Source organism: Phodopus roborovskii, unplaced genomic scaffold (genome assembly GCF_943737965.1).
Source record: "Phodopus roborovskii unplaced genomic scaffold, PHOROB, whole genome shotgun sequence".
Lineage (NCBI taxonomy): Eukaryota > Metazoa > Chordata > Mammalia > Rodentia > Cricetidae > Phodopus > Phodopus roborovskii.
The window spans coordinates 29,877,234-29,905,121 of record NW_026126549.1 but is presented as its reverse complement, the minus strand read 5'-3'; the positions used below and the strand labels follow the sequence as shown (position 1 = coordinate 29,905,121).

At 35.4% G+C, this 27,888-nt stretch overlaps 1 protein-coding gene across 1 annotated transcript in view; it reads left to right on the top strand.

The window, feature by feature from the left end:
* Dcc (DCC netrin 1 receptor) overlaps positions 1-27,888 on the top strand; it is a 538,940-nt gene that overhangs the window by 125,236 nt on the left and 385,816 nt on the right. The window contains exons 5-6 of the mRNA XM_051201201.1: positions 13,477-13,631; positions 16,111-16,231. Of these exons, the coding sequence (XP_051057158.1) occupies positions 13,477-13,631; positions 16,111-16,231 (276 nt within the window). The remainder of the gene's footprint in view (positions 1-13,476; positions 13,632-16,110; positions 16,232-27,888) is intronic.

Sequence of the window (27,888 nt, the reverse complement as noted above, 5' to 3'; positions counted from 1 at the left end):
AGAAGCATGTGGTTTCATGAGATTAGAAACAAGCCAACTGAGAGCATGTCCACATGGCAGTTTCACCTTCAAAATGTGCTCACTAAAATAAGAGAAGCAATCCTTTACAACAAAATAAACCCCTTTGGGCCAGAAGCCTAAAACTATGAGAAGTTCATTTGCCATTGGAGCATTTGGAAGTTATTCACCTAATTTACAATGTTTCATTGTGCCTTTTTTTTTAAGTATATGTTGTATCACAAGAGATCAAATTTGTATTTTGATTAGGTGATCTTCAGAGTACATGTTTTCATTGCATTATTTCATGTTTTATTTATTAATTTGTATTTTACTCTTTTTATTATCTTTTAACTTCCTACTGTCATATTCAAGCAATATACAATATATAAAATAAATTAGAATTCTTCCCCTCAGCTATTCTCCCAACCCTGTTTCTTAATATCTTTACTCCTCACTTAATGATTTCTTCAAATCAGTATCTGTCTCTGAATGTCAAGGTATAAACAAGACAGAGTTAAGTTGTTTTTGCAAGCTATAATTTCTCTAAACAAACTAAGCAATACACATACTGAGTACTATTCTTCTTAAATATTAACATGGTATATATTTTAAAACTACTATAGAATTATTGACTTTGGGCATAAGAAACACAGTGGATAGTCATTTCTGTGATACAATATATTCAGTACAGATATACACCATAAAATATAAAAATGGAGAATTCTTTTGGAGAAAATGCTATTCATTTTTATGTTTTCTTACTACAGAGAAATACTAGTATAATTTTTTAGATGTACAAAAACCAAAATGAACGTCTTTGTTCAAAAATCAAAAGGGATTGTGGGGAACACTAAAATACTTTGTATTTTACTTTGTATTTTTAAATGTGGTTAGATAACAGAGAAAGGTCATTGATTGGAATTTAGACAGCTTAGTATTTAATGTTACCACTGGTATTTATGAGCTGTGTGATGCAATGGAAGTCCTTTCCTATTAACTCCTTCATCCATAAAATGCAAGGAAAGGAGTACATCTCTGAGACATTTTACATACCCCACTTAGTCAATCAAGTCAGCATTTTTTTTCAAGAGCTGATGCTTTAGAATACAAGGTAATAAATAATTATTCATGGTTCTCTCTTTAAGGATTACTGCTTACATTTCTGCTCCATTTGGTTTTCAGGTTTACTTTAAAAAGCAAAATCAAAAGAGCAAAAAATAGCTCTTATTGATATAATTTCAACCTGACATGTAGCTTGGTGGAGTTATTTTTCTATGCACAATGGAGACATTTGAATAGGTCTTAAAATAAGTACATAAGAAAGAACGTTGGCATTTTTGGTTACATTTTTCTTAAAGGCATATAAACATATACAAGAACATAAAAAGGCATATGTTTTCTTATAAAATATTGATTTGCATAGCTGCATACATGTATATGCATGGCTTACTATTCACCAAGTGTAATCTAGTGATGGTTTTTATATGCCTGCTTTTGGTTGGCATACGAACATGAATAAATATAAATACAGGAATACATATGAAGCTAATATGAACAGCAAGTGTATACACACATTGAGATTATTTTAGAAGTTTCTGAGAAGCAAATGCATATTTTCTAACCAAAATCAATGGTATTATAAGCATTCTTACCAGCAAGCATTTAACTTATTCATATAATAGATGAGATTATATACCTACCTGGGATGAGAAGGTGAAGAAAGATTTCACAAAATATGAGGAAATAAAAATGCTTCTTGTAAGGGCCTAGTCCCTACTGCAAATGACTTGACATATTTTTTTGTCCCCTCCTGGAAGGCATCACCCTCCCAGTGAAGTGGGGTGGGATGGTAAGGGAGGGTCTTTGGAAGGGATGGAACGGAGGGGGAGAGGGAGGGAAGAAGTGAGGAAGAGGGAACTGGGGTCAATATGTAAAATAAGAAAAATAAATAAATAATAAATAAATGATTCCTATAAAATTTTCTTTCACCAATGTTCAATGTTGTTTTGAAATTAGAAGATTTCATGATGAAATGGAATGTCAAAGAATGAGCTTAAAGTGGTGCTTCAGGTCCTGGTATTTCATGGAGATGGCAGGGAAGTGTTTCCCTTACATATAAAAAGTATCAGTTGTATGGTGCATTCATTGTATAGGACTATAGCCTGTGCTGTGTAGGAGATGCCTACTAAATTCCATGATAAAAAGATCATGTATTGCTTAATGAACATAAACCACCAACACATACACAAACACACACACACACACACACACACACACACACACACACACACACTAACACACACACACACACTAATACCTTCAAATACTTGCCTGTCTATATGTCAGGTCCTATAATAAAAAGGAAGCCTGATGGCAGGGTCAAACAGTAGAATTCTTAGGAGCCCATACATTTTTTTTTGTACAAACTGGTTTTATACTTGTAGTAGAATTGTTAAGTTTTAATTCATGTTACTCCTGTGAATCACACACATGTTAATTATTATTACTCTTTGATTTAAGAATATTGTGCAAAATAATTAAAATGAAATTTAACTTCCTATGAAATAAGCCAGTATGTTTGCAAATGGATTTTCAATTTGGTAAGATTTTTATAGTATTTCATATACTACAAAATTGATATATATTGATACATAGGTTTTTTATTGATTTTTGAAGTTCCCACTTTAAAATACTAAAATATTATGTATTCTGATCTTATTTATGGTAAGATATTTGTGATTCTAGGAGACAAAACTTAATAAAGGCAAAGGCAGAAAGAGCCTGGGGAGATGGCTTCATTGCAGAAAGCCAGATGGCTAACTATAGTACCTATAATCCCAGAACCTATACAGGGGATGGCAGGTAGGGATACAAGAATTTTCAGAAGCTTGAATATGGAAATGTTTTTAGAGACATGTATTATGCAAAGTTAAAAGCAAGGATTGTCTCAAACAAGGGAATATGTAGGACTGACATCTGTCCTTGTCCTCTCACACCACATAATTGTGAACATAAACACAAACACACACACACTCACTCACACACACACACACACACACATGCCACATTGTACACACAAACTAAACAAAAACAGTAGGAAGATAAAAAGTATTAAAATTATAATACATAATACAATCAGTGCTTGAAGTATTCTTTCACTAAAGTATCTTAGTGGTAAGTCTATTGTATATGATTGCTTAAGAGGCTTATTCTCATCAAGAAATAGAAATAATTGCCCTTGACCCACCTTTGAATCACTCCCAGAGATTTTTATGAGATGCTTAGGTGGATATTTATTGTGTTAGGCAATACATTAATGATACTCAAATATTATTTTAGTAGCAGCATAAAACGCAGACTGGAAGTTTTATTTCCCTGTTCATTTTTTAAGTCAAAGCTATATAAATTGTTCATCCAGAACAATATATGGACATCTATGGACACTTGCACATAGCAAGCCTCAGAATTCTAAAGCTAGAAAGAAAACTTGAGAATAGTTTACTTTGCCTTAGCAACATAGAATGTTCTAGAGCAACATTAAATTTATGTAGATGCATATTAACATTATGTAATGTTAATAACAAACTATCAGTTCTGATGATATTGAAAATTTGAGGGAGAAGGTCACAGTTGCTCCTCTAGGTGTACCTTTAGGCAGCTAGAATATGGTGCCTAAATATGAACATTTTAGAATATGGACATTTAAAAATGAGTAACAATTAAAGCACATTTATACTCAACCACCCTGGCATATTTTCCTTCCTGGGTCTCTGTCTCTGTTTTTATCTGTTTCTGTCTCAGTCTCTCTTTGTCTCAATATTTCCTCTCTCTGTTGTTTCCAGAGGTAAGATAGGCTAAACAATCCTTAAATTTACAATCTTATTAAAGCTCCTGAATGAAATGGGGAGCGTTCAAGTGTGCATGCATACACATACTCACAAACGCTCTCTCTCTCACACACACACTTATACACACACCTGTACAAGCAGACATGTGACACACAGATACAACATGTACATAGACAAACACACGTAAATACGCCCACCTATAGACACATGCGCATGCATGCACCCATCAACAACACACACTCACAAATATACACACACATCCATACACACAAACATACATACCACCAACATACATACATGCACAAAGATACACTTATTTCACAAAACCACTGTTTTTTTGAATAAATAATATGAATTTAATTCCCCAAATTTTAGGTTTTATATATCCTTATTTGACAAACATTTTAGTGAATGGCTAGAAAGACATTTATATCAATGTGCTCTGGACAGTAGGCCTTTCAAGTCTAAGATTCAAAGCATGGTAAAACTCCAAGTCAGCCACAACAGAAATTAGTATTCTATTCACAATCATTTCTCCGAATGCAGATTTTTTTGGTAGTGTTCACTTTGGTAAAATTTTCCTTTGTGTAGGCCTATAGTGGTGTAATTCTCTTCCATACTCATTTTTTCTTCCATGATTGTAATTGTTTCTCTATTTAAGAATGTTGTAAATCGCCCGTTCATCAGCACTGTGCAGAATTCTCCAGTTGGATGATAGATACTTCTAGTTGACTGGCATTGTTGTTGAACAATGTAAAAGGTGCTGTGTTCTGTCATCACTTTTATAATTGAGAATGTGGCCTTATAAATGAATGTTCATGTATGTACATTTGGATATCATTGTTCCATTGCTTATGGACAGTGAGGTTTACCATATGGGTGCTCTGCCTTTTCTTTGCCTATTGTATATGTTTACTTTTATTCCTGGATGTTCAAGTAATTCTTTATCCTTCAGGTTCAATGATTTAAATTAGACCTATAGCATATCTTGCTGTGTCTCATTATATATATTCAATTTCCCAGAAACATGGAACAGCCTTTCAATTTGCAAATCCACAGTTATTCTAAAAGACAGTTCCTTTGCCCTATCTCCGTACTCATGATAATCATGAGTTCCAGTTATATTAAGGATACATCATCTTAGTCTGCCTCTGAACATGTGTGGCCTATGGCCTTCACTACTTCTTTATTATTATTATTATTATTATTATTATTATTATTATTATTATATTATATTTTATATAACAAAGTCCAATTAAATGAAAACAAACATTTATACACAATATTTGGGAATTTGGGCGTCGTTCTTTCCAAACTACTTCCTGCTGGTAAGGGGCGCTGTCATGGGGGATTCGAAAAGATTCAGAAATCCTGGCTGTAGTCTGTAGGGCTGCTTTGTCCAGCTGTTTTGAATGTAGGATCACCTTGTACTCTGTTTCAGGCGGTCTGGCATGATCAAACCACATTAGTCTGGAAGGAATCCACATCTTTTCATTTTCTGTAGAAACAAAAATAGAAATCCTTTTCCCCAGTAACTTGTCCTTCAACTTAAATTTTGGAGTCAAAGCAATTTTTTTAATTTAATTTATTATTTTACATGTCGATCCCAGTTCCCTCTCCCTCCCTCCCTCCATCCATCCCTCCCTCCCTCCTTCCCTCCCTTTTACCCTCTCTGCCCTCTCACATGCACTCCAACCACCCTCCCCTCCCATCCCCCCACCCTAATTCCACATGTAGGGGACTCAGGCCCCCCTGAATATGGGTCTCAGCCAGAAGGACTGAGCAGTCTAAGAGACCTCAGACAGTGGAGCCAGGATGTATCCCTGGTGCACAAAAGGACTTTGCGAACATATCCCCCATGGAGGGATAACTGCCTTAACCTAGAGACAGGAGAGAAGCCCTAGTCCCTACTTCACAGGACCTGTCAGATCTACATGACCCCTTCACTACTTCTTTGGCTTTGCCTTTTTCATTGACATTTGCTGTGAATATCTCATCTCTACTGTCTTTTGGTAATTTGATTTTATGTTACATCTGTTGTTGTTTTTGTGCATTTGTGATTTATACATTGACTTTCTAATGGTGGTGCTTAGCTTTTTCTTTTGGCTTTCTCCCGTTTCATTTCAGCCTGTTGTCTCATCATCTAGTTTCTGACTTCTATCTTCATTTAATCTCTTTACATATTAAGTGACTCTGTTGTGTGAAGCAATTTGAAATTTTTCTTTCTGTTCTGCAGTGTTCCTTATTCATTTATTACAATGTATGCTTTCAATCATCCATTACTATTTGCTGTATATTTTTAGATTTTATGTATGTATCAAAATTTAACCATGTAAGTAGGCCTAATCTAAACATACTGTTCACTCTTATTATTAAGTGTTATTGTGAAACTTAATTACCAACCTTCCCCAGGTACTTTAACCCCACTTTGAGTCAGGATGTTCAGATTTCAGATATGTGTAAATAACTATTGTGTATAGGATAATGTGTTCAATTGAAGCAGCATATGACCTCTTTTAGAATATTCAACTGGGCTGGTTGGTTCTATTTCCTATTTTTGTTTCGGGGAGATGGAATTGTAGGAAACATTTTAATAAACTCTTTATTTCTGTGCTGAATAATATTGTCAACTCAATACAAACATATTACCTGAAATGAGGGAGGAATTCCATAAAAATTGACTGTGGTCATACCATTAAGAATATTATTGATTGTGGATTAATGTGGAAGGACATAGTCCACTGTGAGTATTAGCATTCCTGGGAAAGCCTAGACTGAAAAGGAAAAGAATCCAAGCAAGCCAAGGGAATCAAACTCATTAATACAGTTCCTCTGTGATCTCTGTTCATTTGTGGCCTCCAAGTACCTGCTTTCAGGTTACTACTTTGGCTTCCCTTAATGATGGTTGAACCCAAAATGTGAAATAAACCCTGGTCACCAATTATTTTGGTTGTTGTTTTGTTAACATAGAAACACAGAAATCAGAATAAAGAGTAACTAAAGAACTGTTTATGTATTCTCAGTACCCATAGCACCTTCTCAATGAGAAAAAGGAAAACACAGGCTATCAAACATAGGTTTTGCATGGACTCATCTTAAAGGAGTTAGTGTGAATTGAAAAGTTGCTAGCAGATGAGGAAATACGGCTAACCATTTGTTATTAAAGAGGAAGGGAATTCAGTAATGTGAATGAACCCATTAACTTAGTAAAGTGGACTGAAAGATTTCCTCATAGAATATGTATTATCATGAGAAGGTAGGTTACATTCTTTCTAATATAATTTATATCTAACCTTTCCACATTCAGTGTAAAATTCCCAAACACGGCTTTCGCCCATGAAATTTATCCCAAACATTTAAAATGTCTACATGTTTTTCCTACTTTCAAATACCAAAAAGACTAATTGGATTATATTTGACTGAGAGAAAATAATAGTCTCTTTTTACATGTGTGTAACGTGTACGGTTTTTCCGCCTGCCGCTGCTGGTCTTGTCCTGCTGCCGCACCAGCCCCAAATAATGCACAGAGACTCTGTATTTGATACAATGCTGTTGGCCCTGTTACTTGTTTCTTATCGGCTAGCTCTGCCTTAATTATTAACCCATTTCTGATGATCTATGTATTTCTCTTACCGGGGAGCCGGCGGCATACTGCTTTCTCCAGACTCTCCATCTTGGCTCCTCCCTCCTACTTCCTATTTCCTCCTTGTCTCCTAGTCCCTCCTATCTTCCTTTCCTATTGGCCAACAGTGCTTTATTATTAACCAGTATGAGAAACATATACATAATGGCATCTCCCATCATCTCCTCTTTTCTGTCTAAATAAAAAGAAGGGTTTTAACCTTAACATAGCAAAATATATAACACAACAGTTATCAAATAAGAATCACAGTTAACAATATTTAGTCCATTAACATTTATCAAGATTAAAAGAAACTATTCTATCATCTATCCTATATTTGTGAGTCCAAAGTCCTATTTGTAACTTATCTGTAAGCCTAACTAAGGAAAACTATAACCATAACTATCTGTCTTCAACTCCTTCAAAGACCAAAGAAGGATAATATATAAACTCTAGAAATGACAGAGACAACTCACTGCCTGGTCACCCGAAGTTCTTTTGTAATCTTCCATCTTCAGCCCATAGGCCATAGTGTGTCTGGCAGACTCTTTAGCAACACAGGAAACTTTAAACTGTCTTCTTGTATTGGCAGTTTGTCAGTCACTTTTCTCTGTGTCCTGCATACTGTCTCGAAGACTCTTCCATGAAGCAGGATCTCTGTAGCAATGTCCATCTTAAATCAGCAGTCACTTTCCTGTGGGTCCTGCATGTCCAGTTTATACATCACAAGTCAAACAGTCCAGACAAGAGCAGTATCTTGTCCAAATGGCTAGTCTTGCCATATTGGAAGCAAACGTCATAATGTATTTCTTCGATGTCCATCTTCCTTTCTGGTGCAGGTGGTATTGCCAAGAGCAATTATGTCTCTCTGTCACAAAAACCCTAAACCACTTTAAATGCCATATTCTGTAGGTCTTTGAAAGGTTTGAAGAATGCCTATTTATCTCAAATACATCTCTGTGTATCTTGAAAACCTAACTAACTTAACTCTAAGCTTTGACTATCATAGGTAATTATCTATAATCTGTACTACATTATACATTACATTTCAAAATAAGCTATACAAACAAGAGGAGAAATATACATATGACAAAATTGAACTTAAATTTGTATCAGTAAATGAAAATCCATTCCAATACAAAGTATCCATATCTATATCATAATTCCCTTTTTACCTTTAAAAAGATATTGGTTGTGATCATTAACCATTTATAACCAAATCCATTTAAATGAAAACAAACATTTATAAACAATATTTGGGAATTTGGGCGTCGTTCTTTCCAAACTACTTCCTGCTGATAGGGGGCGCTGTCATGGGGTTCCTAAGAAGTTGCAGAAATCTTGGCTGTAGTCTTCGAGGCTGCTTTGTCCAAGCTGTTTTGAATGTTGGATCACCAGCGACTCTGTTTCAGGGGGCCTGGCTTGATCAAACCACCTTTGTCTGGAAGGAATCCACAGCTTTTCATTTTCTGTGGAAACAAAAATAGAAATCCTTTTCCCCAGTAACTTGTCCTTGAACTTAAATGTTGGAGTCAAAGCATTTTTAAAATATATAAGTTGAATTAATCGAGCAACATTTCCTTTATCAATTGTTGTTATTTTCTCAGTAGTCAAAGAATGCAGAGACAATACAATAGCATACAGTAACCAGATTCTCTCTGAGCTTTTCATCTTTACGTGGCTTTATTATTACTCTGTTTCTTTTACTTTTATTTTTTTATCTTTTGACATAGGGTTTCACTGTGTAACTCTTATCTGTCCTGGAATTTACTCTGCATACCAGGTTTACTTTGCAAATCACAGAGATCTGCTTGCCTCTGTCTCCATAGTGCTGGGATTAAAGGCGTGTGCTACAACACCCAGTTCCTCTTTGTCTATTTAAAACCATTTTTCTTTTCATGTCTACGTATATTTTAAAACACACTGTAAACCTTTAGAGGTTTTTCTTAATATGAATCTGTCTTTATTGTAAATCTTTATCTTTGTCTGGCCACAAGTCTTTTATCTGGTAAACAACAACTTTGCTAAAATGAAAGTCATAGCTGTGTCAGCCGCGGTTTACCAAAGATGGTGGCGGGTACTTTTACCACCAGCACTGAGAGCTGTGCTCACCGCCTTGGTCTGTGTTGCCACCCAGAAAGCATGCTGCCGGCTTGGAGATGTGGTCATTGCCATTGCCATCTTTCATACACACCAATAAATTGTTAGCAGAGTTATTTAAAAGCTGTGCGTTTTTTTCCCCGCTTATTCAAAGTAAGGAATCTTCCCTTAAAGGAGCCATGCGAATATCTGCTTGTCTCTAGCAAAGAGTTCAACTGAGAAAAATGCTGCAGCAAGAAACCTTGCTTGTCTCTGTTCTTTTGTTTCTAAAACCCTTTTTTTAAGCTTCTATTAAATTTTAAGTGTAAGTAAGTTCTTACTAGCCACGTTGGGCGCCATCTGTAACGAGTACGGTTTTTCCGCCTGCTGCCCGGTCTTGTCCTGCTACCACGCCACCAGCCCCAAATAACACACAGAGACTCTGTATTTGATACAATACTGTTGGCCCGGTTACTTGTTACTTATCGGCTAGCTCTGCCTTTAATTATTAACCCATTTCTATGTATCTTCACATGGCCTTCTCTTACCGGGGAGGCGGCTGGCGTCCAACTCTCTCCAGACTCTCCATCTTGACTCCTCCTTCCTATTTCCTCTTCCTCCTTGTCTCCTAGTCCCTCCTATCTTCTTTTTCTATTGGCCAACAGTGCTTTATTATTAACCAGGATGAGAAACATATATACGTAATGGCATCTCCCATCACATGTGTACTAAAAGTAACATATTCTGTTTTTTATTTTTTGGTTAAACAACACATTTCTATTTTATCTTACCTAATGTGTTTTCATTTATTTCATAGTCCAAGTGGAAATTCAAAACATGAAAATGTTTACCAATTTTATATGCACTAACATATATATTTATAAAAACAAAAGTCATTATAAATATAGGTATTCCATATGATCATATATTTAACATATAAATATAAAAGAATATGTATGGACATGTAGAAATACCTGTGTAAATATATGTGTGTGTATGGGTGTGCTTACATACACACATACTTGCAAGCTTAATTGTTGGTGATTTGGCATCAACTGCACTTGTGAAATATGTTCCCACCTTCTATGTTAACAACAAGATGATTTTGATGTCATTGTGCATATAGAACTGGGATCTTGGGACAATCCTATTATTTTCACTATGGGCTTGAGCCTAATGGAATCACACTTCCAATTTAGCTACAGCCTTCACAATTGAAAAGAGAAATGGAAAGTTCAGGCAGGACTTAGAGAGATGCAGCCCTGATTGCAGAAAAAGCTGACACTGGGGATGGCACTAACTTGGATTATTTGTCTGGATAAAGAAAATTGTGTGGGAAGATCTGAAATCATTTCCTAGTATTTCTTAGTATGTATGAAGGACTCTGAAGAAAAGGATGAATATCAGATGGTGTTCATGTCTCCATAGAGCAGCAATATTAGGTAGAAAGAAGACAGTTTTCCTGTATTGTGTTCACAATAACTAATACTAATGTGAGGCAGGAATAAAATTCAAAAGATCTGAAGTTTCATTTTTCTATACTGAAAAGACACTGACTATTTCAACAATAGCAGTTAAGAGTGTACATTGACTCTTCTGGTATTCTGCTGTTGTGATTGGTTTTGATGTTAGAGGAAAGTGCAAACATTTATATAGGTATTTTTTAGATTATGAACAAAAGAGTAATACATTTGATATGGCTTATGCACTCTGATTGGATCTGCTACTGTTTTCCTTTGAAATATATGTTATTTCCAAACTTTGTCATTATTTTCAATTCCTCTCTCTCTGTTAAACATGAGGATAAAATCAGAGGGATTTAGAGCAAATATCCAGAGCAGTGTTGAAATGGCCCACTCTGAACCCATCACTAGGGTTATTAAATCTTTGCTTCATTTTGGAATTATTTAAATTTGCCATCCTCCTTTCTTCCTTTTCTATATCAGTGACCCTTCCTGTTCCTACTTCTAAACTTTTAGGTTGTTTTATTCTGTTCAACTGTATTTTCTTCTTTCCTTGTCTTCTTTCTGTCTAGTTGCATATATATTTTCTGTCTAGTTGCAATAATATATTCATATTATTGAAATAGTTGTTTCAAAATAGTTAGTTACCTTGAAATTTAACCCAATTTGGCAAAACTCCAAAGCCCTCATTTATTTCCCAAACCTGATGAGAGTTAGGAATTAGAATACATGGGACTTAGAGAGTTTCCCTTGTCCTAGTACAGACAGCTGAATGCTAAAATAGCTCTCAGGGATTATATACATCATTTCTGAGATGATGTGAACATTTCTGAGTTACTTTTCCAACAAAATTTTAGGTGACAAAAGAGGTGGTTACAGCAATGTAGTTAGGAACATGAGCAAGGCAGTAGACTACCAGGCTCTTAATTTACAAGGAGTATAATTTCGAAGAAAGTTATGTAAATACCTCGTAGTGTAACATTTCTCTTTTAAAAAAATAAAAAAAAAATACATCTTTCCGAGAGAACTATGGTGCAAATACAAAGTATAAAGAGAGTGGACTAATAAATTCTACTAGTAAATCCTGGTTGTTGCTTAGTAAATAATCACCAGACAAAAATCTATATAAAACTGAGGACAGAGTTGTAAAGATTCAGGTCATATATATATATATATTTCCTCAGAGGCACTCGATAAATATTTCAGATGTCTTCTGATACACTGTAAGTGAACCTGGCAAAGAAATTAGGAAAAAAAATCATCATTATGCTAATAATATTATCAATATTAAATACATAATTTAGCCTTGTATACAATGTTTAGAATAGCTCTGAGACATTTTCTTTTCATGACTTTAGACCATGAATATTCATGAATCTGGGTCAAGTCATCTAAATCAATTGCCCAAGTGAATGATTAAAGAAATTAAAATGAGCTTAGTCCTGGAGGTTCAAATATTTAGCTACAAATCAAGGCTAAGACAGGCTGGGTAAGAAAGATGGAAGAAACCAAAATGAAAAACATGACATATACACTGTTTCTCCCCATTGTCATAGTATTTAGTCAACAAAAAGACAAGCATGAATACTTTCTCTGGCAACAAGGGAAAGCTTGCTAATCCTGGTTAGAAAAGGGGAAATGTGTAGTTACTTAAATGTATACAAACAATCACTCATTGATTAAGGAACACAGTAAATCAATGAAAAAAACACATACTTACCTGGAAAATAGTTGCTAAAGATGCTGATTTTCTATGTAAGCCAAGATTGCGGCTGATACTTCATTGAGTTTTATCTTCCTTCTAGACTATGTGAATATTCAAGTCATATTTCACCTTAGCTCTCCTAATTTGTCTCCTGGTTTTGAAGTACTGATCTAGAAAGTGTCTTTTAGCTAATATGTGTTCTGTTGTTGTTTTCTTTCAAGAGCCAGTTTCTACTATAGAATAACTATCAATGTGATAATTAAGAAGGTAAATGAAATTAATAGTTGACTCAGAAAATAATAATGATGTAGTGATGTAGAATAGTGGATAGTTCCTAAATGTGTCAAGAACATGACTAGGTTATTTTTCCTAGAGAGTCTATAAATAAATAAATCTTAGTGAAACAAGATGCCATTACAGGCCATTTTGATCCCATGGTCTGAATCGTCTAAGACATGTAAACTTACTGTCTGTTCCTAACATAGTTGCCTTAGCATTATCTACCTTCCAGGCCAAATGGATACGAATAGTTGAGTGTTCAAAATGTTTATTACATATATGTTTCCCCCAAAACCTGTTGTTTTTTCTTTCCTATGGTAACTGCACTGGTGATGTGGTACACAAATCTTAAACAAGTTCCTGTTTAATCAGCTAAGAGATTAGGAGTGACACAAATTACATGGCAGTGTTTTTAATTCAGTGAGACCGCAGCACACGTGCCCATCTCCCCACTCACTTGCTGTTTTTCTGTCTTTGCAGTTCCGCCATGGTTTTTAAATCACCCTTCCAACCTCTATGCCTATGAAAGCATGGATATTGAGTTTGAATGTGCAGTTTCTGGGAAACCTGTGCCCACTGTGAATTGGATGAAGAATGGAGATGTGGTCATTCCTAGTGATTATTTTCAGATAGTGGTAACTATCTCCTTTTCGTTTTGGTTTTGCAACCCTAGTCATTATTTGCTATTTTTTCTCATTATTTTTTCTTTCCTGAAAAATAAGGTTCACTAATTTCTGATATCTTATAGGAACTGTTTTAAGATAGCAAATAATTGGTATAATTGAAGTTCTAGGCAATTAATCTAGCGTGTATCTTTTAAAAAAAGAAAGAAAGAAGAAGGAAGGAAGGAGGGGAAGTGAGATAGGGAAGAAGAAAGGAAGGGAATAAGGAGGGGAAGGGAAGATAGGAAAGACAGAAGAGAAGAGAAGGGAAGTGACAGGCTTGAGACTCAAATATTTTCATTATCATTTCTTGGCCTACAATTGAAATTATCAGTCCTAGAATGTAGGTCTAGGGTTATTTATTTTTCAGCTTCTACCAATTGTAATGCTTCTCAGCATGATATGCTTCTTATTATTTTGCTCACATAACTGCAGTTACATATGCTGTCTCCCTGATTCTTTTTCCATATGGAGCCTGACAACCCTATTGAGAAGTAACAATAGTAGTAGTGACTGTGGACTTTTCACTAGCCACAGAAACCTGTAGTCTGCAATGCTTTGAAAATATATTTTGCAAGTTGAAAAGAGACGAGACTAGGAACCATAGCTCTTACAGCCCCTATAAACTCTAGTTCATATTCAGCAACCCTGTAGGATATCATGGGGTATAGGTGCTGTTTTCATGAATTTCTGCCTTGTAGCAGATTCTTTTCTCATTTGACAAAGCATTATGAAAACTCTGTGTTAGGTGCAGTCTAACTTCAAAGGTTCTGATTTCAGGCATATGAATATATAATAAGTATTAAAAAAACACTTTTCAAGTATAAAAGGACTATGTGACTAAATAAGATGGCCTTAGGAACTTTTTGTGTTTGAGACAAATATGACCCTGCCAATGAAAAGCCATCACAAAGCCAAGTCTCCCAGGCAGATGGAACCCGGGGTATGGCCCATTCAGTGAAGCTAGCACAGTCTCTCCTTGTGGCATTATGTGTTCTTGTTGTTAAAATTATTCCTCCACAATCAGAAAGCTCTCTGTGACTTCCATAATCTCTTAGTTGTATGCATTTTGTCACATTATAGCTCTAAAAAAGTATGTATACCATACCTTTATCATATTGTCACCATTTTCCATTTTCACTTTTATTTTCATTTATTTAATTAGTTGGGTAAGAGTAAGAGAGGGCAACATTTAACTTGTGAATGCCACATCAATCCATTATTTTAAATGCAATGCTTTTTCCCACTACCACTGAATTAAAAATGACCTGCCATTGAGCAGCTTGAAAAGTGGTCCGTGTGCCTAAAATATATGCTACTTGCCTGTAAAGGAAATTGTTGAGTGCCCTTAAGGACACATGATAAAATGCAACATTTATTTTTTTCTACAGTTTGAATAATCTTTCTCACAGCATGACTCATTATAGCCTAGCTATTTAAATGCTTCTTTTCTTTAGGTGGAAGAAAATGTATGGTATATGCCCTATTCACATCAAAATGTGCTTAAAAATATTTCCTGAATAGTTTAAGAAATCTGAGAGCCACTGTGTGTTATACATGTGGGGCTGAGCTCAGATAGGAACTTAGGAGAGAATTGTTAATTAGAAGTTGGCCGGCTTTATCTAAGAATTTTACATCAGTTGAAAATTGACTACAAGACACTAAAAACAATTAAGAATTCCCTGTGAGGTAGTATTTATCTCTTAATGACTTTAGGGGAAGTGATTTAACATGTCTCACTTACTGAACTAATTCTTACACTAATATTGAAGATAAACTGAGTTTGTATAATTAAAAACTATCTCTATATCATTTTATCATCCATTCCTGAAAGATATTGTGTTTCAATTTATATACAAAGAAGTTAACTTTACTATGTTTCCACAATGAATTCCTGAAGGTAAAATTTTTCTACTATCAACAAAAACAATATGGGTATAAAAACTTCAAGTACAGCAAAATTATGCCAAAGAAATTACTATTTTAAAGGATCTTCAAATATTTCTTTGGTCAAACACTACCAGAAATGACTTAACCTAGATACCTCACTATTTAAAATTTGCAAGAAGGAGTGGCTTTCCATCATTCACTCTTGTTTATGTACTTATAAATCACCTCAATATAGCTCCCTTCATAAAGTGAAGCCATGACTTTTTTTATACCAATATTGATTTCTTGCATTCCTGATAAAGTTATTTTTAATTTAATGATTAAAGGTCTACAAAGTTGTCTAGTTATGTGAATATATGCCCCTTGCAGAAGTAGGCAGAATTATGCCCCTGAATTAATAAAGACTGTAAAGAATAAGAAATCATCCCCACATGGCATAGGGCCCATTTGCCAGATACCCTCATGATCTTCATATGTCTTCTGTGCTCTGCGTTTGTTTTGTTACCTTGGGGTTGTTCTGCCTTTTACAAAATGTTTCCTCTGTTTTTCCTTTTCTTTCTAGGGAGGAAGCAACCTCCGGATCCTTGGGGTGGTGAAGTCAGATGAAGGCTTTTATCAGTGCATGGCTGAAAATGAGGCCGGTAATACCCAAAGTAGTGCGCAGCTGATAGTCCCCAAGCCTGGTAAGACATGGAAACTATGGGACATAGAGTCATAATTATGTGTGGCTTGCTTGTAACATCCACACAATTTCCCTGTGGCTCAATGTCAGGATGAAGTTATTTATATACTCAAGGTATACATATGTGTGTTTATGACATATCCCTTCTAAGATTTTTTTTTATTAAACCTGTCTGTCTTGTTCCTCTACCTGCCATATATATAATGTAATCTAAACACTATGAAAAATAGGGCTTCAGGTTTCAAGACAGCCACTAACAGGCTTTTTTGGTCTATCTACTTTTGGCCAACTTTTGTTCCTAATATTCTGTATAAATATAAAATACTTTTGGTATATACATACATACATATGGCTTATATGTATGAAGTCTGAATTTAGTTTTATGAGCATATACACATGTATGTACACATAAGGCTAATGATTGCATATTTACACCATTTTTGCATCTATATAAGTTGCAGGAAAATAATTCGTAGATCCACCTAGTGTCTGCTGGAACAGAGCAGAGAACCAGGGTTATCTCTGGCAGCTTCTCACAAGACTGGAGCATTGCCTGAAGTTCTGAAATATGTCTATATTTATGTTTTTGTGGGCATTTTCCTCTCTTCAGATAAATGAATAATAAAGATGCCAAGAGATGCCTTGGGGGTGGAGAGAAAGAAACAGAGAGAAAGGGTTGATAGGAATGATGGCAAACATGACTAATGGAAAAGATACTCTGGCTGGAAACTATCTGGTGCTGTTCACAATGAAAAAGAAGAGTCAACAGTGGGAAGAAACTGCATTTGTACCCTTGATAAAAACCTATCCCAAAGGGTCCTATCCTCTATCAAAAGAGAGAGGTACAGTTAGGTGTGAAGTTAAGCCAGAAGCTAGGCCAGAGGTTAGGGCCTAGTATAGAGATGCCTAAACAGAAGTACTTTGATAAATAAAAAGATCTGTCCTCTGTCAGTAATGTTATGTGGCTCTGCACTTACGTGAGCATAGAGGATCTTTATGGTATAAGTGTAGAACATTGTCAGTGACAGTTTGAGGCAGTTTCTTTTATATTTTTCATGGAATTAGGAAGACATGGTAAGAAATGAACACAGAAGTCCCAAAACATGAAATAATATTACTATAACTCTCTCACACTTACTCCATAAGTGATGGATTGCTTTTTTCCTGGCCAGTTAATCTGGTCTTCAAATAATGTCACTCTAATTCCTCAGAGATGCTTTGTGGGCTGTACACACAGATGGTGGGGAGGCCAGCTATAAATATAAATTAAGCAGTGAGCTTGACCGTGGTTTGAAGAACATAGCACTCTCTATTGAAATTTAAACAATGAATGGTCAACACACATTTTAAGGCTCATTGTGGCTCTGCACAACACAGCTGTTCAGTTTTGGAGTGTCCACAGACTTGTGGCTGACAGTTATTCTTGGCAACCATAGCAAATTGTTTCTCCCTGAAATGAAGACAATAACCTGTTCAACCCAGTGTCATTTATAAAAACCTCATGAAGTTTGTTCAGTCTTTTACCTATAGTTATCTGATTTTTTCCCCTTGACTAATTAGTGACTTGGGTATTGCAGTAACATAATCTTCTTAACTAAGTTAAGAAATTAATGATATGTTATTCTTTACAGAATACAAATTTGGGGAAAATATTGAACATGTATGTTTGTATTTTGTAAATGATGAAATGAATTCAAGATTTTCACTAATTAAAGATCTAGTCAATAGCATTTTTAAAATCATTGTAATGTAGGATGCGCCATCAATAGAGGTAGTTGGCTAATACTGTCACAAGATGTGCCTGGTGCAGACTATATGATTTTTACCTATCATCCATTCACATTTAAGAGTTTAATTAGCAAAAATATTTTGCCTAGTCATGAACACCAATGCATAAAATCAGAATATATTCTTTGCGAATTGTTACAAATCAAAATAATAAACAATTTAGGGACCAAAACAGACAGGAGCTATATCTGCATGCATGGTGCTATAACTACATGTCAACTCCAAGACATGACGGTGTATATTTTTCAAGGTTCGTTGGAATTAATAAATCCATAAGCATTTTATAAAACTTCAAAAAAAGTGTACATTAGTTGCATAACTATGTGATCTGTTGGAATTTATTTTTTTAGTTAATAGTACTTACACAGCTATATAGAAGAGCCTATAATTAAAGCTGAAACATACCTTAATCATAGTAGCCACTGGTGGCCAGTTGAGTCTCTGTCTCTTAACATGAGAAGGGACTCTATAATGCAAATGCTTAAATGTAGTTAGTAGATGATCAAATATTCCTAGAACTCAGGAACACAAATTAGCATTCCACTGTACTAGACTAGATAGTATGTTAGAAGGCCAAATCCCATGCATGTCACCAGACAATTTCTTCCTACAAAATAAACTGTTCATTGAAATGACAATACCCCTCCTCCATGCTCCTTCATTGAGATCAAATGAGAAAAAAGCTCAGGTTGGCATTATGAAATAAATTCCTATTGTGGTGCAAAGCATTACTACGGAATTATATTTCATAAATAGTTAAAAATTTATTCTAGCCAACAAGATACAGAATTAATTTTTCAAAAAACAGATTAATTGAAATTATTGCTTCATCACTGTGGCCATGTGTTCAAATAATTAAAATGCTATGTCTTGCTTGCCTTGGTAAAAGTGAAAATAAGTGAAAATTTGTCCACATCATCCCTCCCACCCAAGTCTCCTATTTATGTGAGAAATTCAGACACTCTGGTTAACTATTTTCAAAAAGGGCACATGGAGGCTGGTGTTGGTGGCACATGCCTTTAATCCCAGCACTCAGGAGGCAGAGGCAGGCAGATCTTTATGAATTCGAGGCCAGCCTGGTCTTTAAAGCTAGTTCCAGGACAGGTTCCAAAACAATACAAAGAAGCCCTGCCTCAAAAAACAAGAATAAACAAACAAAACAAAACAAAAACAAAATACAAAACAAAAAGGCACATTAGGCTAAATTTGGCCATTGACCTTTTAGTCATCATTGAAAAAGAGAGACAGTCTTGTGCATATGCTACATCTACATTCTTATCTGGCTTACTTATGCACAATTGGAAATATTGAGATGGCCTATACTTCATTGAACAGTTTCTTAGGTGATTGTCAAAGCTTCCTACATTTCCATCTCCTCAGTTATAAATTGCAGTAGGCAATTGAGTCAAAACACTAATGTTAGGGATTAAGGAGATGTCTTGGTTGGTAAAAAACTTTCCTAAAAACATAGAGACCAAAGTGTGAATACCCAGAAGCCACACAAAAGCCAAACAAAGAAACCAATAAGAACATATGTGATAATAGACACTTGTCACCCCATGGATAGTGGCAGGACAGTGGCAGAGACTGGCTGATGATATATGGGGCTCCCTGATAGCCTGGCCAAAATGGTGAAGTTCTAGGTTAGTAAGATATTCAGCCTCAAAGTAAAGGGGAAGGTGCCTGAATAATTACAATGAGATTGTCTCATGTTCTTCCCTTATCACACATATGCACATTCATGTACCCCCATAAAAGCACTCTCTGACTGACACAGACACAAAATATTTAGTCAATAAATGTATTTTAAAGAAATTTGTAGACTGTAAGTTGCTACACAATCATTGACCATTGAATTCATCTTTTTGTTTAGTGTCAAAAAACATAGGAACTTATTGAGATGGATAAAATAAAAGCTTTATTCCTCTATTTTCTCCTACATTCCAAGGATAAAATTAATGAACAAATATTTTAATGCTACTGCATTAAAGTTATTACAAATTTATTACAAAGAAAAATAAAGTGACTGCTAGTGGTAAAGTTTTCATGATAGTTAGCCATATGACTTTAATAACTCCCTCATCCAATTCTTCTCAACAAATAGAGACTTCTCAAATAAAAGCTTGTCTTTCACCTTGTCCTTCATTCTGCATGTGCTTCAAACAGGGAGCTGATCTTGTGATAATCATGAGGAGATGAATGTATGGCAGACTTTGACATTAGATGAATTTAGAAATGATGGGAATGCATTGAGATCTGCAATAACTGTAAACCATACAAACTGGGAAATGTGATAGACTCATAAATATTGATCACATCATACTCTGGTGGTAAACACGCCAAGGAATGCTATAAACTTGTGGGGTCTTAAAACTCTAAACATTGGGAGAGTGAGAGAAATATTTATTTTTTTTCCATCGAATACAAATGTTTTATATTTATTCTATTTTATATTGTACTTAAGAAATAATCATATTATGTATTGTGGGTACATATAGATTTATATTATATATAATATATGTTTATATATTATCTCTCATTTGTTATAAAATATTTTAAATAATAAATAAATTGAATAATTACACATGTAATTTGATAGCTAAAATATTCTAGATATAATTTGTATTTATTTTAAATTATTTCTTTAAGATTATATCTAAATCATTTCCCCTTCCCTTTCCTCCCTTTAAGCACCTGCACATAACTTCCTCAGTCCTTTTCAAATCCATGGTCTCTTTTCCATTTAATTAACTGTGAGTCATACATATTTGTATATATACCCAAATACATGAGTACAATCTGCACAGTCTATATAATGTTACTTATATGTATGTATATGTATGTTTCAGGGGTTGATCTTTTGGTACTAGACAACCAGTTGACATGCTCCCCTTGATGAAGACTATTGCTCCTGCTCTCAGTATTCCTTAGTTGTCTGTAGTTCTTTGCCTATGTTAAAAAGTCTACTGAAGTCCTTCCTTGTTCAGCTCATGTTTAGGCAGTCATGATGTGTAGAGCTTATTCTTGTAGCTTCTGACATTCCTAGGGGACACAAACACATGGAAAAATCCATGATCTTTTTTAATTTACATTTTTTCTGACTGTTCTTTCAAAGCCTTAGGTTCAGGAATAGTGTTATAAATCTATAGAAACTGGGCTGAACAACTCCACATTTTAACTGGTTGTGGTTTTCTGTAACTGTCTCCATCTTTTGAATTCAGAAATTGACTTGATGAGAGTTTAAGACTACACTTACAATGAGTATTAAGACAAATATTTAAGATATATTATGGATTGTGCTGGTTAAGAAAGTAGTCTGGTAGATTCACCTCAAAGATCTATGATTTCACTAGACGTGGGTGCTTGAGTGCTAGTATCAGACGTCAATTCCCTCTTGTTTAGTGGATCTTAAATCCAATGGAGAGATGTTGGTTCCAAGCAAACTATGTGTATCACTATTCAACACTTAGTTGTGATTTGTAAGGAATATGGATGGGTAGGACTGTTGGTTGCTTCCCCCTGTTGTAACATGTATAGTGTCTTCCCATGAAAGCTAGTCCTCAATGAGGGGTAATTTCTTCGGTTCCATCTCTCTGAGGCTATGCTGGTGGTGTGCATGGTATCTTCAGCAACAGAAACTTACCTTCCATCTCTGAGTATAACAAAGGGCAATAACAATAGCCTCTGTGTTTTCAACTTCTCATGGACAACCCTGGCCAACAACTCAAAAGTTCTCATGCCTCATCTTGGAGTTTTCATAAGTAGGCTTTGGTTTTTAGGGTGGGTATAGTCATCACAGATGAGAAAATTTTACTAAATTTTATGTGTTAATAATATGATTTCTTGTGACTTTTCAAGTATCCTTATTGTTTTTTAACCTCTTTTTTTTCTGGATTTATCACCCTCTCTCCCTAATTAGTTCTCTCCTTTTCCAGTTCCCTTATCAGATCACTTGTACACTGATACTTCCTCTTTATTGATCCTCTCCACTCTACTCCAGCAGTAGTATTTTTTTATTTTCCTGGTTTCTGAAGTTCCTCTAAGAAATATACTTATATATAAATATTTAGACCTAGAAGCCTCAGAATAAAAATCACATAGTATTTGTCTTTCTGGATCTGGTTAACTCACTCAATTTGATCTTTTCTATTTTTATCCATTCTGAAAATTTTGTGATAACATTTTTTCACTAGATCTGGATAGTAATCCATAGTGTATGTGTACCACATTTTTATTATCTGTTCATCACTGGAAGATTGTTTAGGTTTTCAAGCTGTTATGAATAGTGATGAAAATGTCTGAGCAACTGTATGTGAAGCTGGATGTCAAGTCCTTTGGCCATAAGCCAAAGATTGGATTAGCCATATCATATTGACAATTTATTTTTAGCTTCATGATTATTCTCTACACTGATTGTCACAGTATCTGGACAGGTTGGCTATTCTATCATCAATAAATGATGATTGATTTTTTTTCCTCATTCCCTCCAGCATTAGTACTTTAACTGCCCATGTCATAATGTCTTTATCATCAGAGTAACACTGAATAAAGTGGCATTTCCATACAGTTTAGAAAAAGTAAATTTAATATAGCCACAATAAGTCTCAGATGATCACAGAGGATGCTCTGAATCTAGAATGCCTCTGTAGATTTCTGAATCCCTTGAAATGGGTGTGATCTTAAGTAATATGATTGCTTTTTCTTGAAGGCAGTCTTATTAGATAGGAATTCAATAGGGGAATATCACCTATCAACTGTTCCCTTGAACAAGAGTAGTGAGTGCAGCTACTTTAAAAAAGAGGTGTCCCACTACCAAATACAGTTCCTTTTTCTTTATTCTATACAAGTCTGTGTGTATCATAAATTCTAGACAGAGATATTTAAGAGTAATTGCGTTAGTCAAAAGCAAAAGTTGAGATGAACTACAATCCTTAAAAACTACCCACCATCATAGAGACCTCATCTAGGAACTGATGGAAACAGAAGCAGATACCCACAGCTAAACACTGAGCCAAACTGGAATCCAGATGCAGAGAGGGAGGACAAAACCAGTCTACAGAAACCCACAGAAACAGCTGACCTGAACAAGGAGGAGCTAATGGACTCCCAGACTGATAGCGGGGAATCGAGTATTGGACTAACTCAGACCCCCTGAATATGGGTCTCAGTTAGAAGGCCTGGGCAGTCTAAGGGACTTCAGACAGCGAACCAGGATGTATTCATGGTGCACAAAAAGAATTTGGGAGCACATTTCCCATGGAGGGAGGGCCTAGTCCCTACTCCCAATGAATTGACAAATTTTGTTGACCCCTCCTGGAAGGCATTACCCTCCCTGGGGTGGGATGGGGGGATGGGAGAGTGGGAGACAGAGAGGGAGAGAGAGATAACTGGGATTGATATGTAAAATAAGAAAAAATAAATAAAAAAGAAATTAAAAATTAAAATTAAAAAACCACACTGTACCTCATTTCAAGATTGTACTCCTCTTGATGCATCTTATCACCAACTGAAACATCTACTATGTAAGCAAGGGCACAATGAATCCATACAATTGGATCACTAAAAAAAGGGTTTACTGAGGATTAAACTGTAAGACCAACTCTCTCTGTAGTTGGGGTAACAAAAAGGAACAAAATATTAAAAAGCAAATTGGATTTTTTAATGACAGACAGGAGGACGGGGTATTTGAAATAATGCATTCTGTTTAAACTGAGGGAGAACTAGATGCCCTTGTCCAAGGCAGTAGATCTTTGTAGGTAAGGAGATAAAAGGAGCTTTCTATAAATAGTACCTCTTTTAGGAAATTCCTGAGGAATGTTGACATTTGGGCTCTTTACCCACTAACAATCCTTCTATTTACAGCCTAGTATCCTTACTTGTAAATCATTGTTACCAGTATTGCCATCACTGGGGGTCCACTTTAGACTTAATACTGATCTCTGTTTATTGTATGGTCAGGAATTCTGTCTTTTCTTCATAGTACATAGATAGTTAGAAGTCATTTCATCATTAAAATTGAGGACTAGGTCATTAAAATAACTGTCTTTGGTTGCCAGTGCTTTTTGTGTGTTTCCTATTTCCTCAATCAAGTAACTTAAGCAATTCTTTGCAAAGTGGTATTTTGACTTGCCTAAAATTACAAGGCACTGGCAAGAGCTCCAAGTTTAATGATGGCAACAGTCCTCCTCTGAGAATGTCTAAATCTGTAGAGCCTGTATACAGTCATGGGAACCAGAAATAGACTCCTTAAGTAGGTCAACTATAGTGATGGAGAACAAATACAAAACTATCTCAGCCTCTTGTATCTACTTGTATAACTCTTGAACACATGGCACCAGACACTGGGGCATTGATTTAGAGAATTTACTAAGTTTTAGTGGAAGCCACCCCATCATTGTAGGATGTTATCTACAATTTGCTTCTTCAAATATGCCCTATGTATTCTACTTTGTTTGTATAGAGTCAACAGCATTCCCATGGTTGAACAGAATCACTAGACCCCAGTGTCATGTATTCAAGCATCACTTTCCTTACAAACTGACTTATTTTGGAATTTTGCAGAATTATTAGAAACCTGCAGTATTTTATGAACTCTGAGATAGTGGTGTAAACTGAAGTCTTAAATAAAATTATGTGTCTAATCTAGTCTAGTATTATTTCTAGAGTGGATGGAATCCAAACAGTATAACAAGAATACCATTGGTTCCTAAATGATGTTTAACTAAGAGCTCAAATTTTGCCTTTGTTGCTACTCAGTCATGCATTCAGCAATGACAGTAGCTTCAAGGAGCAGAAGCCTATGCTGATGAGTCAAGTATTTTCTTCATCCTGGCTTGTCTATGTTCTTCATTTGCACCACTGATATGCTGCCATTAGAAGTGGAGATTGAGTGCTCAAACCTGCTGGATTTATGTAATCATTGATGTCAAATTCCCTAAGTCTATCCACAGGCTTCTTTTTCCCAAATTTGTGTTTCTGATCTTATTTATCATTCAAATCTCAGTAAAAAACAAATCAGCTAAACTACAGCAGCTAAACTACAGTTGTGTGTGTGTGTGTGTGTGTGTGTGTGTGTGTGTGTGTGTGTGTGCGTGCATGCGAGAAAATTCTCCCAAGACAGACTATCTTGATTCTGCCAACACACTCTAATATTCTCCAAAAGCAATTTTATAAGTGACATTTACCCCTCTCATAGAAGTGATCTAACTTTGCTATAGAGTGTTTTGTGGTTTTGTTTGTTATTCTCTTATTGGGGCTTGCCATGATCTTTACACAAATTCCTTCTTTCCTGCATTATAAATATTATAGAATCCAAAAGGTAATGCAACCAAATGCCAGGGATGCTTATAAAATAGCCTGGACTTCCTGAAACACCTGTTTCTATGCCCAGTAATTCATTGCAATAGGCATGTGTTGCCTGAAAAACTCAAATGCCTAACACATAAAGAATTCTGTTAGTTTTATGGAAGTGTTGATATGCAATTTTTTTCTCACTTGTAGGGTATATACTATGATATTTCTCAAAACATAGTACCACTATAATCTTTCCTGGTACAATGAGCCTTACCATCTTTACTGATTGTATCTCCTACTGTCTAGGTATGTGATTTTGACCAGAGGATCCCATGAAGTTGTCATTTCTTACTCATTTGATCTGACTAAAATGATGTTATCAGTATAATGGCCAAGTAAAGTAGATTGCAAAGTTAGTGGATCTACCAGGTCCCTTTGGACTTTGTCAAGACAGAACACAGTAGTGTTAGCAGAGGCCTGGGGCATGGCTGTAATGAATAGCGCTTTTCAATCCCAGTAAATGAGAATGTCTGATTATCCTTTCGTGTAAGGCTGAAAAGCACATCACTGTGGCTAAAAATGTTTCAGTGGAGGTTATGTTAATCTGTTGTAGATGAAGATATGGCTTCTGGCACAGAAAACATAATATGAACCACATTTAGCTAAGTTTGTGGTTATTCACTGCTCTAGGCTTTTACTAGCTCTTAATGACAGGATTGTTGAATTACATTAGACTATGATTGGAAATACCATCATTTAGAATGCTCTGAGATGCACTCTTCTTTGTGATTTTCCCAACATGTCATATGATGTGGTAATAAAATGAAATCTGCAATACTGAGATGTAAACACTAGTAGAATAAGTGTGTAATGTATTAATTTTCATCTAAAAATTTTAGTAGAATATAACTATTATAAAATAGATCTTAGCTTACAAGCCAACTAGAAATGGAAATCCACAGTGATATTTTAACAAAAAAAACCTACTTTCTTCTTACTTTTTAAATTTTGAAATTAAAGTATGGCTCTAGAAATAATATCAGACACACAGAAGCTAAAACATACAAGATACTTTGATATGTTCTTGTGGTGATGCCTTTGGCATGTGTTCCCAAACTACTCAGAATATTGTCTGCTTTTTCAAGTACTTAAAATGTCTTAGTGGATAAGCTTTTTTATTATAATTATTTAATTTAATAGTAATTTAAAAACACATATAATTTTAATTTATGGAAAAAGCACATGTCTACAGTTTTAACATGTTCTACTTAGATAAGTGTTCAACACAAAGAACACAGAAAACATGCTAGAAAGTAGCAATTTGAAGAACCAACTTTTTAAGAGACTTTTTGCTCCAACTTAAGAAACACAATTCTGTTCAGCATTAGGATAATCCCGGCCTAGAATATATAATTGTTTTCATTTCATAGATTGAAAGAATCCAGATACCATCCCTAATACTGGAAAACTAGCCATAGTGCATGTAGGCTTGACAATGATTGACAATTATCTTGAGCTTGCCAAGTGCTGGGTACTATGTTAAATCTGAAATTCTGATTCATCCCTTAACACAAAGGAGAAAATAATGTCAAACTTTGTGGGTGAAAAAAGTCACTGGGAAATGAACCAAATGCCCAAGGACACATAACTTTGAAGGAGTCTACCTGACTTGTCAGCCCATACTCTCAACTACTGTGTCATGACTGACAACCCACATTCTCTCCTCAGATGAGTGTCTTAGATAAATGGGTAAAGCTTTGGAGCTGTCAGAACTGTTTGAGAATATGCAATAAAGGAGAAGATTGAAATTAGTACTAATTTTAAAATTCTGGCATCCAAATGGTGTCTGTCCAAATTAGCACTGTGTCAGAGACTGTAACTAAATGCAGATTAGGTGTGGAATGAATTTTGGCAATCTTACAGGCAAATATCATATACCCTTTTGTGTTAGAGATTGCTATCCTGCATGCAAAGAGACCACCATTCCCGCCAGAGCAGCTATAACAGCTTATGACTGTAACTACTTAAGAGGCTTTCTAGACCAGGCAAGTTAACTGTTGGTAGGAGTACATAGAGGGTGCAGGTAGATAGGGTAATTAGTTTAACACCTACAGTTCTGTATAACTCCTCCATCATCTCCCAGCCAACTGAATGTGATCCTTCCATAACTGCACATGGCCTGTGGTCTCAGTGGGTGCTAGATCACACAGACAGTAGATAGTTAACTGAAATGTGGAATCCATTCCTCCATTGATGGGGAAGGCACTATCCTCAATCATCTCAGACCTGTCAATGACACAACTGTTATGAAATCACCATTCTCTGGAAACCCATGCTCTTTTATAGAAGATACTTCCTGACACTGGACTGTGATTGAGTCATATTTAGTTTAGCATTACTGTCCCGCATGGAGAGGTTTAGTTTTGTTTTTGTGTCTCCTGGGGAAAAGTTCCTGCAGCACCTTGACTTCCAAAAATGGTTGGCTTAGCAGTTAATTAACTTGATGCAAACAACTTTAATTACCAAACTCAATTGATGCATAGGGAACTTCTAATGTTCTTTAATTACTCAGTTTTC